Source organism: Trachemys scripta, chromosome 13 (genome assembly GCF_013100865.1).
Source record: "Trachemys scripta elegans isolate TJP31775 chromosome 13, CAS_Tse_1.0, whole genome shotgun sequence".
Classification (NCBI taxonomy): Eukaryota; Metazoa; Chordata; order Testudines; family Emydidae; genus Trachemys; species Trachemys scripta.
The window spans coordinates 21,475,343-21,493,147 of record NC_048310.1 but is presented as its reverse complement, the minus strand read 5'-3'; the positions used below and the strand labels follow the sequence as shown (position 1 = coordinate 21,493,147).

Below are 17,805 nucleotides of genomic sequence, written 5' to 3'. Positions count from 1 at the left end.
CTGAGAGCCCTGGCTCTCAGCCCCCCATGTGACCCCTCTTAAGTCAGCAGAAGCACTCCTGGTGAGGACGCACACAACGACAGAAGAAGGGCAATGTGGACATGAACAACTGCAGCAATTACTGCGGTGGCTGTAAGTCGACCTAACATAGGTCAACTTAAGTTTATAGGACAGACATGCCAGCCGAGTAGAAGAGACGCAGCACCTCGTGACCACTTGGAGCTGCAGATCTGGAGAACTCAGAATATGAGATTGTGGGGAAAAAAGTAGGAGTCCCTTATCAGAATCAGGAGACTTAACAGGCTGCTTCTTGAATTGACTGAAAAAAGGCAAGCCATTGCTTGAGTGCACTCTCTTTTTCCATCAGCTAGATACTCTAAACGTGCTGCCCCAATGATACCCCCAACTCTGACAGTCCAAGAAGAGTGGGACCAACCTGAAAACCTGAACTGAGATCCCCTGAAGGGCAGCATAATATGTTTATATTGAAAGAAAAGCTAAATTTTTATTTTAAGCTCTAAGAGGTTATGATAACTGTATTATAAATTTTGAAGGCAAAGAATACAATTACAGGTCTGTCACATCTTACGTGCATTTAACATGCGTGAATTCAGCTTTACACGGTCGGCAAAATAAATTTAAATACTGTTCCTGTAGTGCGGGCGATTCCGCCCGCCATTACACTCAATGTAATTTTGACTATACACGGTTTTCGCTTTACGCGCTGACCGCGGAACGTAATCCAAGTGTAAGATGAGACAGACCTGTACAAAGATAATGAAAATACGTTGGGAGAGAGTTCAATTCATTTTAACTGATCTAGTATATATGCTAAATCTTCCCTAGTACTCCAGAATTTTTAGTGTTCTGTAGTGTTTGGTTCTAGGCTAAATGCGTGAGCTACTCCCTCAAAAGCAGGATGGGAATTGATTAACCTAGTTCAAAACTGGGCAGTTTTAAATCACTGGAGAGGAATATAGGAACAACACTGTTAAATGAAAACTTGCAACTAGAAATCTAGTCAATTTAAAAATAAGACTTAAGAGTAGCCTCAAGTATTACACTAGCCTATGAATTTCTCTGCCACTTCTTGAAGTTTTTACAGTCACATTTACTTATTTTAAAAATGTCTTCTCTCTTCATGTTGAATACTCAGACAGAGAAAATGGACTAGAACGGAGTAAATGGTGAAAATGACTGTACACAAAGTACTGCCAAACATGTACAGCAAACAACTTGAAAAAAAAAAAAAAAAAAGATGTTTTCCGCTAATCTTTTCAAGGTATAATTTTAGGAATTTGTTTTAACAATAGCAGCTAAAATATTGTGAGACAGAAATGTTATTTTTTTAACTAGATGATGTCTCTAAGTGCTATAAAAAGTCACTCTTAAGCCCACTTATTAATAACTAAAATTCCTTCTCTCACAACTATCTTTAAAATACATTTGCCAAATATTTTAATTCACAAGTCTTTTGTATTTTAGGCCTGGCTTAGATTACGACTCATTTATTTTGTAGTAACTTTAGTAGAAAATCACAAATTACAGCTAAATTTTATTTAAGTTTTTTTTTATACCAAATGTCACTTGGCATGACACAGACACATGAATAGGACAGGAATAAGCAAAAAGAGGGTCAGGGCACAGAGTATAATGAAAGCAAAGTTAAGGGGAAGGTGGTATAGTGGATTATTTATGCATAAACATTTGGAGACTTCAAATACCATTTCAGGACAGAGATGAAAACAAGTATGGAGATGGGAGAACTTTATAAATTATTATTTTAAATTATTAGCCTTCTCCTATTTTCCATGGCAATAGGGTGATGGTAAGAAAAGGTTCAGGTGCACTGGCACAGATGAATAGAGAAATTTGCATATCGATTGACAACACTATGTCTAGCTCAAGAAAGTGCTGTTAGTCCCTTCTCTTTCTAAGCACTTACATTCCCCCAGAAAACTTATTTTATAAGTTGCTAAACGGGAACATTGAACAAAAAGGTATCAAATGAAAATGGAACATGTTTGGTATATACTAGTTAAAACTGCTTCAGTTTCAAGTGTAGAGAAGATTATTTTACCTCTCATTCCTGCATATAACTTCTATATATGGGAATTCCTTATGTACGATAGGGAGAATGCACACATAATGCTACTGTAGACACAAACTTCAGTATTAGACATATATCTTCCAACACCCATTTTATAACTAGAAATACATTTTCTTGTAAGAAATGCAAATACAAAGAACCTCTTGACATTAATTTTTGTTCTATCATAAAGCAACAATGGAATACAAACTACTGCAAAATACATTTTGTGTGTTATCAGTCCTGACCTCCAAACTAATACTGCTTTTGATTCTGCACCCACAGAAAAACATAAAACTTACATCAAAATCTTATTTTTTCTGCACTAGGAGCAAGAGAAAATTAAACTCTGGTGGCTCTTTCCTGTTACTGCTGAACACACGACTCCCGTCTCTGGTCAGTGCCAGATGCTTCAGAGGGAATGAACACAATGGGGCAATTTTGAATGATCCATCCCCTGCCATCCAGTTCCAGCTTCTGGCAGTTGGAGGTTTAGGGACACCCAGAGCATGGAGTTGCGTCCCTGACAATCTTTGCTAATAGCCATTGATGGACCTATCTTCCATGAAGTTGTCTAATTCTTTTTTGAACCCAGTTATACTTTTGGCCTTCACAACATCCCATGGCAATGAGTTCCACAGGTTGACTGCACTGTTTGAAGAAGTACTTCCTTATGGGTTTTGTTTTTTTTTAAACTTGCCGCCTATTAATTTCCTCAGGTGACCCCTAGTTCTTGTGATAGGTGAAGTGGTAAATAACACTTCCCTATTCACTTTCTCCACACCATTCATGATTGTATAGACTTCTATCATATCCCTGCTTAGTCATCTATTTTGAAAGATGAACAGTCCCAATCTTTTTAATCTCTACTCAAAGCTGTTCCACACCTGTAATCATTTTTGTTGTAATTCTCTGCACCTTTTCCAATTCTAATATATATATTTTTTGAGATGAGGCGACCAGAATTGCACACAATATTCAAGGTGTTGGATTTATATAGTGGCATTATGATATTTTCTGTCTTATCATCAAGCCCTTTCCTAATGGCTCCTAACGTTGTTAGCTTTTTTGATTGCTCCTGCACATTGAGCAGATGTTTTCAGAGAACTATCTACCATGACTCCAAGATTTCTTTCATGAGTAGTAATAACTAATTTAGATCCCATCATTTTCTATGTACAGTTGGGACTATATTTATTTTGCATTTATCAACACTGAATTTTATCTGCCATTTTGTCACCCAGTTTAGCAAGATCCCTTTGTAACGTCACAGTCAGTTTTGGACTTAAATATTGTGAATAATTCTGTATTGTCCTAAAATTTTGCCACCTCACTGTTCACCTTTTTTTCCAGATCATTTATGAATAGACTGAACAGCACAAGTCCCAGTATAGATCCTTGGGGGACCCCACTACTTACTTCTCTCCATTATGAAAACTGACCATTTATTCCTACTCCTTGTTTCCTATCTTTTTACCAGTTACTGAGCCTGAGAGGACCTTCCCTCTTATCACATGACTGCTAAATTTGTTTCAGAGCCTTTGATGAGGGACTTTGTCTCAAAGACTTTCTGAATGTCCAAGTATACTATATTGACTGGATCACCCTGGTCCATCTTTGCTGACTGGCCAAAGAATTCTAATAGATTGGTGAGGCATGATTTCTCTTTACAAAAGAGCTATTGACTCTTCCCCAACACACTGTGTTTATCAATGTGTTTGATAATTTTGTTCTTTACTATAGTTTAAACAATTTGCCTGGCATGGAAGTTAGGCCTGTAATTGCCAGGATCTCCTCTGGGGACTTTTTTAAAATAGGCATTACATTAGCGATCCTCCAGTCATCTGGTACTGAGGCTGATTTAAGCAATAGGTTGCATACCACAGTTAGTAGTTACCCCGGGAGGTTAAAAAGTAGAAAAAATCACTTTAAAAGTATGTTTGTTTACCTTCCACTTGTATATCTGACTGGTCTACTAAAATCGGAAATGCAGCTTCATGGGATGAAATTTCATTCTCATCAAGATCAACACTAGAAGATACTGGAAGCTTTACCTGGATGAAAATATCACAAAGAAGTAACTGTATTATAGAAATTCAGAGAACATCCTAAAAACAATCCATGCACATTTGCAGGCACGCAAGTGCATGCAACACATTTATAGCATTAATGCTCACACCAGTCCTTAGAATGATCGTTGCAAGGAAGTGTCTTAAGTTCATATTTTCCACTTTTTTTTTCCTTTAGCTTTACATCCATGAAAATCTTAACAGTAATTAGCAGTAGATAAGGAATTATGGTATTTTCTTAGCTCACAGTAAGGTAATGGTCCCTCTGTTTTGCCCAGTTAAGTCTGTAAAAGCACCTTACCTTTCACTTGTTACATACAGTATCTAAACTCACTGATTATACATAAAACATGTATACAATATATCTCAATCTGTTCAATAAAATTACTGTGTGCATATTTAGGGAAGCAAGAATATAATATACCTTAAGATTGTATTGTCTGAGCTGTTTTACCTGTCAACTACATACCAGCATCCCATACACTTCTCTCTCCCTTTCTCTTTTCTTTTCCTCTGCCCTTTCACTGACTACCCTCTCTCTGCTTCACCTAAGAGTATTTTTTGCTTCCTTTCACAGACATAGCATTTTGCTGCTTCTCATCTACTCTGTTACTTTTCTTTCTGTTAAATTATTAATATCATTTTGGCACAAAGCTCCAAATTGCACTTTACGTGTGCCCTAGAAATGTTAAACTGCTCTCTCGCTCTCTCTCATAGGCAGACAATCCAAATCCACAACATGGAAAAATCTACTGAAATCAAAGATGCGGGGTCTTTCTGATAACTGCTGTATGATTCAAAATCTCTCAGTCTCTAGGCATGTTGTCACAGATCCACAGGATCTGGTGAATGCCCAGCTTGTAACCAGTCCCGTGGAAGTGATCCCTTTAGTGTGCCAGGCCCTGAGAACCCACATGGTTCTGCACAGGCAGGCCCCTAACCTCCAAGACTGGGCCTTTAGGCACCAGCAAACCCTGTCTTTCTCCATGGCTCCCTGCAGCAGATCCAACCAAGCCAGACTCCCATGGGAGGCTTGTACTGTACCCCTTCAGCTCCCAGTAAGTATTTCCAGAGACAGCAGGCAGCAAAAAGAATCTGAAAGTCCTTAGGTTAGCAAAGACTGGCAAAGGTTATCCATAGTCCATTCCAGCCAAGTTGTGATGGACTCCATCTCTGTCCCTGTCTCGCTCTCTTTTCCCACCCCAGGTGAGAGCAGCGAACCCTTTATCCCTTGGCTGGTCACCTCCCAGTCATTTGTTATCCAGGCAGGAACACACTGAGTTCACAACCCCCACCTGGCAGTGCTTCCTCCTGCTGAGTGTAGATCATTCACTTTCTGGACCCTCTGTTGATCTGGGTTGATTTCAACCAGTTCCTTAACAACCCAGTCATTTCACCCCAACAAGGAAGTGACACATACACTTCATATCTCCTGTGCTGTTCCAGGAACAGTGTTAACCCTTTTACCCCTCACTGGGTGGGAATGCAAAATACAGAGGGAAACTGCGGCACATATAGGACTCAAACGTATTACAAAAAATTTCCACTTCCTCACATAGGCATCTATCTGCTCATCACTGTGATATTGGAGCAATATCTAAGCTTTCAATATTTGTAAAAGTGATATTTCTTGTACTTCTAGTTTAAAAAATAACCTTTATAACATACAGTAAATCAGTAATGGTTGGACACTTGAGTCTTCAACCCGACTGGCTGAAACAATAACCCCAAAGAGATTTTGATTCTGAGAACTACGCATCCCACACACAAACTATTGGATATGGTCTTGCTACAATTACTCATCACCTCAAGATTAGATTATTCTAATGTACTGTCCATGGGGCTACACTTTAAGGTATTTGGAAACAAGTTGGTGTGGCACATAGTTGTCTATATTAAGTGGTGCTACAGGCACTGAGAACGAAAAGTCTGAGATCTGTACTGGCTTCCAACTAGTTTCCAGATAGAATTTGAAGTGTTCTGTCACTTGTAAAACACTCAATGGTTTGGGCTCAGACTACCAGAGGGACCATCTTGTATCTCTAGGTAATACTGAAGCACACTGATCATCTGCAAAGACACTCAATCTATCAGCTCCATGTCTATGATGGCCCTTTGACTCTAACTCGCCTCCCACCTACTCTGACAAAGGCCAGATTATTTGGCCTTCAGGGACTGCTGCAGACACTCATCTATTTTCCCAGGCTTTTCAGGGAGGAGTGGGTTGAAGTATGCGGTTGGGAATGGTTGAGTGCAAATTATTTAGTGGTGGTGGTTGCATTAAGACTTAACTTATTAAATGAGCTAAGTGTGGTATTAAAATGTGCTACATCATTAAGTGACTTTGGGTGACGGAGGTTTTGGTTTTATTTATCCTTTTATTTGTATATGTGCATAGAGCTTGGAAGGATGCTCTTAATATATCTTAGTAAATAATAAGCAAATAGGTACTATGTTCACTCAGTTGGACAAGTAAAAGAAGTGGGGTATGTTATTTCTAATCATTATGTAGGTTTTTGATGTGCAATTTTGCCAGTATGCTGTTTTGTAGATTTTAACTATCTTTGTGCATCAATAAAAAGCTGGTAGATCAACTTTCATGCCAACCAGCCATCACAGTGTCCCTTCCAGGAAATATATTTCAAATAAATGTAAAAATATTGAAAACTACTTTGAAACTGCAATTCTTTTATTTTAAACTTGATTTCGCCCTATATTTTGTCATAATAAAACATGAAATATAGAAACAGCTCCACCTTATGGCCACGATTATATCTGTTATCTTTTTGTAACTGAAGTAAGGCCAGTGAATGTATCCTTTGGTGCAGTAGTCAAGACTTTCTTGAATTATGAAATATACATAAAATGATGTCAACATTTACATAAAGCTAAGGTGATGGAACTGATTCCTATTTCTGTTATACTATTGTCATTCAGGATTAATTCCACTTACATCAATGGGGACGGACTAGTGTAAAACAGGTCTGAAAGCAGAATCAGGAAATGGGGTCTAATGTGTAAATCAAACAAGTTTTCCAATTAAAATGAAGATTTTTTTTTTACATTTGTTGGTGAATGAGAGACTCCTTCTATAGCAGATATCTGTAACTTTTCCAGCTGAACATATATATTTTCAATTCCTAACATGTCTGAGCACAAAAGAGCCACTTGGTTGCTAGAGATGACATAGTAATAATATTCAATGCATACATTGTTTTAAATTTACTAGAAATTCAGGCAATCCTAATATATTAGGAACAAAATGTATTGTTTAGCTTATATTTTGATTAATAAAAGTAGCAGTTTTGTTGTTACGGGTCATTACGCTCCCTGAAATACCTTTATATGCAAGATAAGTTATTTCCTCTTACGTCTTGAGGAATATTGCAAGAAACAGAATTATTTTTTTCCAAGATGGAATGACTCCAAATCCAATCAGGCAAGGAACAGGTTAACAGCCTGAGGTGGAGGAAATGAAAGAGGGGCTTTCCTCACACCAAAGAAACTGCCAGAGCTTCCAGTTATGAAGGGTGGATCCTCCAGCTGGGGCTCATTAGAACAGGAAGAAATAAATAGAAGGCATTAATAAATGGACTTATTCCTTTCTAGGAAGAAAAAGAGGTTGAGGAGGCTCCTGGACTGGACCAAAACTCTCATGGAAAATCATCTGTACAGAAAATCTTGATCCCAGGAGAAAGCTGTGATTTGCTGTAGGGAAAACAGTGAGTGGGAAACTGTTTTCTCCTTTTATTTTGGATCTGGCTAAGGGAAGTCTTGACCGATACCTTTACCCTTGATTAGGGCTGAGAATTCCCAGTTGTGGATATATGGTGTCCTTAAAAGAGTAGGATGCTTTATTTTTTCTGCTGGTTAATAAAGGCTCTATGAAGCTATTTGATTTAATGTAACTTGGGAACAATCACAGGTCCTTAGTGGGTATTTACTATTTGGGGACCTGAATGGCTAAAACTATGCTACCAACCCTTACTGTCCCTCCAACTATAAAAATAAGCATCATCAATGGGGTAGGGGGAGATGATTGAGGTTGACAAAACACAGAGGCTGAAACGGGCTGGGCAAGGAGACTGACTAGGAGATGGGGAGAGACTCAAAGCCAGAAGGCTGGAGAGGAAGGGAACACTGAGACTGAATGAGGAGCTGAGGGGACTCGGGAGGCTGGGAACAGCTGGACAAAGAGACTGGGCCTAGGAAGCAGTATCGAGGGGTTCAAACAGATCTGATGAGGTGCGAGGGTTGGGGAGAGAACTGATACTGGCCGGGCAAAGAAACTGGGACAAGGGAGCGAGGTGCAGGACAGAGACTAGGTCCACACTACCCGCCTGATTCTGCGGGTAGAGATCGATCTTCTGGGATCGATTTATCGTGTCTCATCTGGACGCGATAAATCGATCCCAGAAGCGCTCCCCCATCGACTGCGGAACTCCTGCTTGCCGAGAGGAGGAAGTGCTGTCGACGGGGGAGCTTGTCTGTGCCACGTGGACCCGCAGTAAGTAAACTTAGTTCGATCTAGGAAACGTCGACTTCAGCTACGCTATTCTCGTGGCTGAAGTTGCATTTCCTAGATTGATCCCCCGCCCCAGTGTGGACCAAGCCTGAGATTTGAATGAGAAGTCCAGAGAGGGGGCAGATTACTGGAGGCCAGAAAGATGGGACAAAACAGATTGGATAAGGAGCTGGGATGAGGGGGGGGTCAAGGGGTGTGTGTGTGGGGGGGTGAGAGAGAGAGAGACTGGGAATGGTGAGGGAGCATCAAAGGGGAATCTGGGAGTGGAAAGGTGATAGGAATGGTTTAGGTAGAAGGGGTCAAGTTTGTAGGGTAAGGCAGGGACAGACAGAAGGTTCTGTGATCACTTGAGCCCACTCCCCTTCAGAGCCTGCAATGGAATCCAAGATTTCAGAGTCTCATCATTCCTATGTTGTCAGCAAACATCTCTGAAATCCAATGGCAAAGTGTATCACATCCCCCTCTATTACTGGTTCACAGAGAGGATGACCTCTTATTATTGCTATTAGTTACTCTGTTAGCTCAAATGATAGAGGTCTGTGAGGTGGGCTAAATGATGCAACCCTGCTGATGAACCGAGTGGGTATCAATATGATGTGATTTCCGTGTGAGTTTCTTTTTTAAAAACCTAGTTTTTGTATAATTTCTTATGTTGAAAGAATGTGATTGAAATTGCTAAGTTAAGACCTAAAGTTAAGAAATGCCAGAATTAGGGGTTACCAGTGCAACCTTAATTTGGCCTTGCCTGTACACATTATGATAGTCTTTAACGACATAATCACATAATACTATTTTCTCCACTGGACCCTTGCCTCTTGCAGTCCACAAGCTAGACCTGCTTTGCAGATGAATCAAGGTAGTGTCGCTGACTACAAGATCCCTGCCTCATTTGTTGCACAAGTAGGAAAGGAGGCAGGGGAATGCAGGAAGAATAAGGATGGTCTCGTGGTTAAGGCAGCTGAATGCTGGGCCAGAGAACTCAAGTCTATCCCTGCCTCTGCCATAGAATTCCTGTGTGATGCCAGGCAAGTCATACTAACCAATTTTTTCACAGCTGGTCATTAATTGTGTGTTTCTCATTTTCTGGGTATCTCCCTTGATAGCCTGAAGTTTGGTTTGCAGAAGTGCTGAGTGCTCACAGCTGCAACTGAAGTCAATGGGAGCTGTATTTTGAACATACAAAGTACTATATAATGCTAAGATCTCTGAAAAATTAGGTCCTAGACATCGAAAATTGGGCACCAAAAATTAGTGGATGCTTTTGACCTTAATCTCTTTGTGCCTCAGCCCTTTATCTGTAAAATGGGGATAATATTACTCCTTCACATCACAGGGGTGTTGTGAAGATAAATTAATGTTTGAGAAGCACTTGGATATAGTGATGAGCTCCATAGAAAAGCCCATAAGGAAACTAATAATTCAGCACAAGATTTGAATAGCACAGCAGTTCTCAAACTGTGGATCGGGACCCCAAAGTGGGTCACATCCCTGTTTTAATGGGGTCGTCAGACTTGCTGGGGCCTGGGGCTGAAGCCAAAAGTCTGAGCCCCACCACCTGGGGCTGAAGCCAAAGCCTGAGAGCTTCAGCCCTGGGTGGCAGGGCTAGGTTACAGCCCCCACCCGCTCAGGGCTGAAGCCCTCAGGGGGGCAGGGCTCGGGCTTTGGCTTTGACCCCCTTCCCCGCCCCGAGTGGAAGGGCTCGGGCTTTGGTCCCCTTCCCGGGGTCGTGTAGTAATTTTTTTTTTTGTCAGAAAGGGGTCGCGGTGAAATGAAGTTTGAGAAACCCTGGAATACAATATAGTAAATAGGGCCCAAGACTACACACTGAACAATTAAAATAAAACAAAACAATAAATAGCTGCTCATTAAATGATCACTGTTCATTCTGTGCCTCAAATGAGGTAAAGGTCCTGAGGAAAAGAGAGTATGTAATGTAATTAAAAACTGTATCATAATGCGCACAAGGCAGATGAATTCAGATTGCACAGGCAACCTTAATTCTGGCAATTCCTAGCTTCTGAGTGGTTGATTTTGCACCAGTGATGTTCTTTTAATGTAGTTGTTTGTGTGTGTGTGTGTTTATATGTATACAAATCATTATTCCAATTTCTGGAAGTTATAAAGTGTTTATAATTCACATGACTTGAGCTCTCCACGCCATTCCTCTCCACAGTCTACAGTGTAGGTTTCATACTCAGTGTATTGAACACCTTTATAAGCCAGCAGTGAAACTCTGGGGACAAATTTTCAATAAGAGCTTCTAATCTTACCAGTGCAAACAACTGAAGGTACAAATGACACAGTTTAAATTACTATCTGATTTGTGCCCACAAACATTTGCAGCTATATATCACATTAACAGATACCTATAATCTGTCATTTGTGCCTGCAAATTGCAGGTGTAAAATAAGGTTGGACTGCAGCCTCTGTGGAAAATGTTGCTTCCAAAATGTGGACTGAGGGTTGCATGCTTTCCTCAGCCAATTATGCATCCTCATTAAATGTAAAATAAGGTGCCAAAATACCACATTTGTTTCCTGGCAACTTCTAAATCATTCTGATAAGAGAAACCCCAAAACCATCAGAAAAGTGGGTGACTGTGAATGTTTGAATGAAACTAACTTGGAGAACTCCAATCACAGGTAAGTGAAGCATGAGGCAAGAATGAAAAATGCAAACTGGAAACAATGTGTATGAATAGTAGAAAAAGGTGTAATAACCCTTTTTCAGACATTCAGATTCTTACATTTTGTATTAAAATGTGCAAAAGAAACTAAGTGACCAACCTTTTTATTTTTATAGGGAACAGCATAAATAGCATCATTGCTGAAGCTTTCCTCTCTTTTCTCTGTACCCTGATAGTTGTGCTCTGGCTCTTTTTCTGTCTCTGAAAGATATGTGTCCATGTCCTCATCTTTACAAGGATTGCCTGACACTTCCAGCGACTGCACAGGAGATCTTTCACTATCATCATGCTTCCAATTCGGCCTGCAAATGGAGAACACTTTAAAATACAATGTTGTTCTTTTCCAAAGAACAAAGGCTAGTAAAGCTGAAAGGGTCACACTGAAAATATATATCAGATGCAACAGCAGATGCCCAAAAAAGACAATTAAATTTCTTTAACAGCAAACACAATGGTCCAGAATTTCAGCTGTTCACACTCTTGTTTATGCTAGTGAAACTGGATACACCTCTATCCCGATATAACGTGACCCGATATAACACGAATTCGGATATAACGCGGTAAAGCAGTGCTCCGGGAGGGCGGGACTGTGCACTCCGGTGGATCAAAGCAAGTTCGCTATAACGCAGTGTCACCTATAACGCGGTAAGATTTTTTGGCTCCCGAGGACACCGTTATATTGGGGTAGAGGTGTATTTGCATCCCCCGCCTCTGGTAGTTAGACACATGAAACCGTGTATTTTTATGGGACTGCCAGATTGGGGACAGAGAAAGAGAGGTCTACCATTTCTACATATGGAGTAGTCTGTGGAGAATATAGTATGGGTCAAGGGAACTACCTTATGTGCAACTCAGATGATTCCCTAAGAATAATTGTGCAAATGGAGTGAGTTGGCAAACATTCATATGCACATTTTTACTGGTATGCCTTGCTGCACTATTCAGTCTTTCCCCTCTGGAGTCTGTGGTTATAACACTGCCATACATGAAACGGAAAATGGGGGAAAGGGAATGGGTGGGCACTCTGGACTCAATCTAGGACCTTGAAAGGAAAAGATAAGTTTAAATGAGTAACTTAAGTGCTAGGGATTATTATGAGTACCACCATATCACTTTCAGATTTTATTTCTAATGTGAGGTGCTAAAACAGGAAGTGTACATTACCCCAGTTTGAGCTCAGTGACTATGGCATACGGCTCAATAAAACACTCTTGTTCCAAACAGCTGGTATCACTTTCAGAAAGTGATCGTTGACGAGGCTGGGGAATAGCAATGGTACGCCCAGTTAAAGTTGTCACTAGAATAGCTGCTGCTAGGGCAGATCTAGAAGAAAGGAAAATAAAATAGTGAAATAAAACACACTGTGATGTATTCTCTATGGCTCAAAACTTGTATCTGTACCTTTTGTGAAGTACCTTCACTAATTAGGCAATAGCACAAAGTTTAAGATTTAACAATCATATAATAAAAAAAATCTTAAAATATTAAGGGAACTGATTTAAACCACCAGCCCACAAAGATAGTTAAGGCATAAACTCAGCTATAACTAGGCACTGCAGAATTCTGTGTAAAATGTGTTCCATATCCCACTTTCCTACATCACATGCACAGAAATCTCAGTTACTTTCATGGAGTTGCACATAAGAAACGGAGGGCAGAATCTGCCTCAAGCATTCCACAGTACCCAGTATCATCCCCAGGTGATGTTGTGTAAGGAGTGCCCCAGGTCCTGCCATGTAGTTTGTGGGCCTATATTCCCTACTCAGCTTCCGCTGTTGACTTTGAGGCTGGCAACTAATGCTGTAGGACTGTGAACTGGGATAAGGGAGAGGGAGTGTATTTTGGGGGGATGGAGTTGAAGGGGGAGGAGAAGAAGGATGAGGAAGGTGGAGAGGGAAAAAAAAGGAATCAGAGTGAAAAAGGTGAAATAAAATCACAAAAAAAGAGAGAACTTGAGGGCCCAAGAAAAGGTAGAATGAACTGGAGTTGACTGAGAACATACTAGACCAGGGGTCAGCAACCTCTGGCATGCGGCTTGCCAGGGTAAGGACCCTGGCGGGCTGGGCCAGTTTGTTTACCTGCCGTGTTGGCAGGTTCGGCCGATCGCGGTTCCCACTGGCTGAGGTTTGCCGTCCCAGGCTAATGGGGGCGGCGGGAAGTGGCGTAGGATGTGCTGGCCGCGGCTTCCCACTGCCTCCATAGGTCTGGGACGGCGAACCATGACCACTGGGAGCCGCGATCGGCCAAACCTGCCAATGCGGCAGGTAAACAAACTGGCCCAGCCCGCCAGAGTACTTACCCTGGCGAGCCGCATGCCAGAGGTTGCCGACCCCTGTACTAGACACAGGAAGGAAACAGATGGGGACTGACACAGAAAGAAGACTGAAGAACAACTACCAGGAGTGAGGGAAAATGTAGAGAAAGGAGAGAAAGTGGACTACAGTAGGGGACTAAAAATGGAAAGGAACAGAAAAATAATTTCTTATAACATTTATATGGTACCATGGGTCTGCATTGCTAACTCAAAGGATGTTTTATTCATTTTCTTATTTTCACACCTATTTTAGGAGCACCTGTTGAAGGGGTGATTTTTTTTAATTACATAATTCTTTAATAAACTGTAAAGTTTTTTTTTCCTTTAGTGTGGGGATATTAATGCATTCTTCACTTGAGGAGACCAGTACTTCTAAAACTAGTCCTGACAGCACCTAAGTATAGTGAAGTAGGAAAGCTTTTTTTTTTTTTTTTTTTATTGTTTTCCTTCAAACCAGCTTTTTGGTGTTAATTCAGTCATACAACATTTTTTTCTTTTAGATTTTAATTTGGTTTCTAAATTCTGATTTAACTGAGGTTGCATTTTTTTGCACTTACTTTAACAATAATCTTTTTTAAAATAATCTTATTCCACTCCTTATGACAAATTCCTCTCTCCAAATAAAAACCTACTACTTGATCATATACCTCTCATTTCAATCAGTGCTTGCAGTTTAAAGAAAACTTCTAGGTATGTCAAATTTTGAAAGCAGTTATAAAAACCCTATGAACTTGTCTCATGACTTCTCTTTTTTTTAAATCTGCCATTTTAAAATATTGTACTATTATACTCATAGATTCTAAGGTGAGAAGGGACCATTATGATCATCTAGTCTGACTTCCCGCATGATGCGGGCCACAAAAGCTGACCCACCCACTTCTGGAAGAATTCTCTCCCTTGACTCAGCTGTTGAAGTCCCCAAATCATGATTTAAAGACTTCAAATCGCTGAGAATCCTCCAGCAAGCGACCCCTGCTCCATGCTGCGGAGGAAGGTGAAAAACCTCCAGGGCCTCTGCCAATCTACCCTGGAGGAAAATTCCTTCCCAACCCCAAATATGGCGATCAGCTGAACCCCAAGCATGCGGGCAAGATTCTCTAGCCAGACCCTCTGGAAAAAGTTCTCTGTAGTAACTTTTAATATCCCATCATTGAACACTGTTACTGAAAACTCCAGTAACAAAATAATCATAGCTGTTTACTACACAGAAACGACTTTATTTTAGTGATGAAGCAAAGACATATAGTAATAAGTGTTTCATAACCTGGGCACTCTTGGTAATAATTAATAAACCATAAAAGTGGTTTTACCTGGGTTAGCCAGGTAATAAAAAGATTTTATAATTAAACTTAATTTTTCAATCAATTACTCATCCAAACACAGCACAAATGTAAGCAACTTATTTGAAATTTATGAAGTTTTGACTGCTTATGCTTGGCATGAACTTGGCCTAAAACAAAACAAAAAAATCAGGCTATTTAATCAATCTGCCTGTGTAAAAGGCAAGGTTCAAGGTTTATTTAACATTAAATGGCCTGATCCTGCGAACATACATATGAGTAGCCCCTATGAACTCAACTCAACTTTTTTCATGTACACATGTTCACAGGGTCAGGCTGCCTACCTGTCTGCATGTGATCAACTACAGGACTGGGACTTTCTTTTGTACTGGTGCTCTTATTTAGAGCCTGATAATGCAGTCACTCTGTAAGCAAACTAATGGGAATTTTGCCTGTGTGGAGGCAGCAGCATCACATTCTTAAACTTAAAGCTGCTGGGTCAGGGACCTTTGTCTACATTTAGAATGCTTGATATGCTGCTGGCCTTCATTACATATTGAATATCCAGAGCCTCAATTTTCATGAAACAGATTTTTTGTATTGCTAGACTAACTACAAGAAAATGGAAACTCAAACAACCGCCATTTAATGTTACTGTACTCGAATAACACATTAATTAACTTTTGTCAAAACATAAAATAAATGTCTTTTGGAATTGTAAAGAAATTACAGTGCTTTTCATACCTGTATTTCATCCTTGATTATAGGAATTAAGAGGAATTATGTTTGCCAGAAGCTGGGAATGAGCAACAGGGGATGGATCACTTGATGATTACCTGTTCTGTTCATTCGTTCTGGGGCACCTGGCACTGGCCACCATCGGAAGACAGGATAGTGAGATAGATGGACTTTTGGTCTGACCCAGTAGGGCCATTCTTATCTTCTTATAACAAGCTCCACTTAGACAAAAAATAGTCCAAAGTAGACCTTCTGCATGTAACAATTCCTAGTAATTTCAATAGGAGTTACATGTACATAAAGGCTACAGGATATGGCCTTGGCATTATTCTGGTATTAAGAATGCTTGGGGGAAGGGGAGAATAATATAGATCTTAGTAGTACAAACAAATTGTCCTATACAGAAAATATATTCCGCTTGAGAAAAGGCTTACATAAAAGAGCTACAGTATTGATATGCAATTATTCTAATCATGCAGTTCTACTACACTGATTATTGTAATTCCACTGTAACTAATGATACTTAAGAGAGGAAAAAGAAGTAACTTTAAAACCTACCTGGGCCTTTCTGGAGAAGGGTTTGGACTACGAGGGGGAGGGGTGCGGGGAACTGCAGGTTTAGGAGCTATGGTAGCAGCAGGGACCAGGCCATGAGCTATATGTTTCTAGACAATTTAAAATAAAGTTAGTTGGCAATGATCTGAAGGATAACAACACAAAACTGAACATGTACACTCACTATACAAAATAACACAAAAGGGGAGAACACTTACATGCAAATTAATGTCCATAGATGATTTCAAGAGATTCTAGATACGATTTTTAAATTATATTAATAATTGTTACCACTAGGCAACAGTTTGTGATTCATTCAAATCCCACAAGTGTATTTCTCCCATTACTCCCAACTCACAAAAGTAAGGTTCTAAACTGCACACTCGCTACCACCACTACTTTTTGTGCATGTGTAGGGGTAGTGGTGCCAAAAGAGAACGTGTTTCTTCCAAAATTTTTAAACTCTGCCTCCCCAACATTACCACAACGTGATCCTTCCTCTAGTGAAGATGACTATATAGAGGCCACTAGTTGAAGGGTCTGTCAGTACTACCTCTTCAGTTAGTCACAAGGGATCACCAGACAGAGCAACATAAGGAGATGGGGAAAGAAATTAAAATTAAACCAGTCAAAGTTTAGTTTGAATGGGGGGAAAATATTATGAAGTAGCCCCTAAGACTTGCGTAATGCTTAGTACTAGTTGAATAGAGCTAGCACTAGTGACTCTTTTGCAAGGGAGTTTGCTGTACCAGGGCCCAACCCTTTGGGCAAATTTCACTACTTTGGGGAGTACAAGGGGGTATGTATTTAAGATTTCAGCTGAAGGGAATTTGTTCTATCCTTAAATGTCCTTTTATTATCTGGATGCGGGAGTAAATTGACAGCTATACAAATTGGGAAGGAATTTTGCCTTTTCAGGCAATTGTACTAATTTACTAGCTCCTGAGTTGGTGCAATAGAGAAACTCTCTCCTTCACTGAATAATCAAGTAGAGGCCACTGCTTCCAGATCCTGGATTTAATAGCCAGTGTTCTGAATTGACATGACCCATCCCATTTTTTTTTTAAAGTGAAACATTTAATGGTCTGGTAATTAGTACAGAGATCTTCCTATTATTATTAAGAGGCAAAAGTAACAGTGTGAATAGCAGGCTAGTACTCCAACCAGAGCAGCAAGAAAGCAGCAAAAAGCTGAATGATTTGGTTTTTTTTATTCTCATAATGAAAAAAATAAATGTTAATGTGCATTCTAAATGTTCTCTGAAACCCAAGAATGCATATGTCCGAATCAGTTTTTAAAAAAAAGTTATGCGCTGTTTTTTTGTGAATTCAAGCAGTCTTTGCAATCTAAATTTCTATTATCAACTCAGCTGCTGAAACAGCACAAGTTAGGTGAGTGCACATGTGTTTCCTGGACAAGTCCAGGCAGCATGACAAGTCTATAGGCATCACTACATTGTACAAGTGGTTATTGCCCCAGCCTGCATTGGTATCCCCACTTCTCTCCTGCCCCAAAGGTGAATGATAGGTTGGGATTGGCCATGGGGTAC

General features: G+C 40.1%; 1 protein-coding gene across 2 annotated transcripts in view; it reads right to left on the bottom strand.

Annotated features, from left to right (window-relative positions):
- The window catches only part of CEP89 (centrosomal protein 89), a 116,292-nt gene that overhangs the window by 97,692 nt on the left and 795 nt on the right, over positions 1–17,805 (bottom strand). Inside the window, exons 2-5 of one of the 2 annotated variants that reach the window (XM_034788850.1) lie at positions 16,260–16,366; positions 12,534–12,692; positions 11,470–11,671; positions 4,038–4,143 (exon numbers count right to left, since the gene is read on the bottom strand). In XM_034788850.1, the coding sequence (XP_034644741.1) occupies positions 4,038–4,143; positions 11,470–11,671; positions 12,534–12,692; positions 16,260–16,366 (574 nt within the window). The remainder of the gene's footprint in view (positions 1–4,037; positions 4,144–11,469; positions 11,672–12,533; positions 12,693–16,259; positions 16,367–17,805) is intronic. The other variant, XM_034788852.1, reaches the window with a different exon arrangement.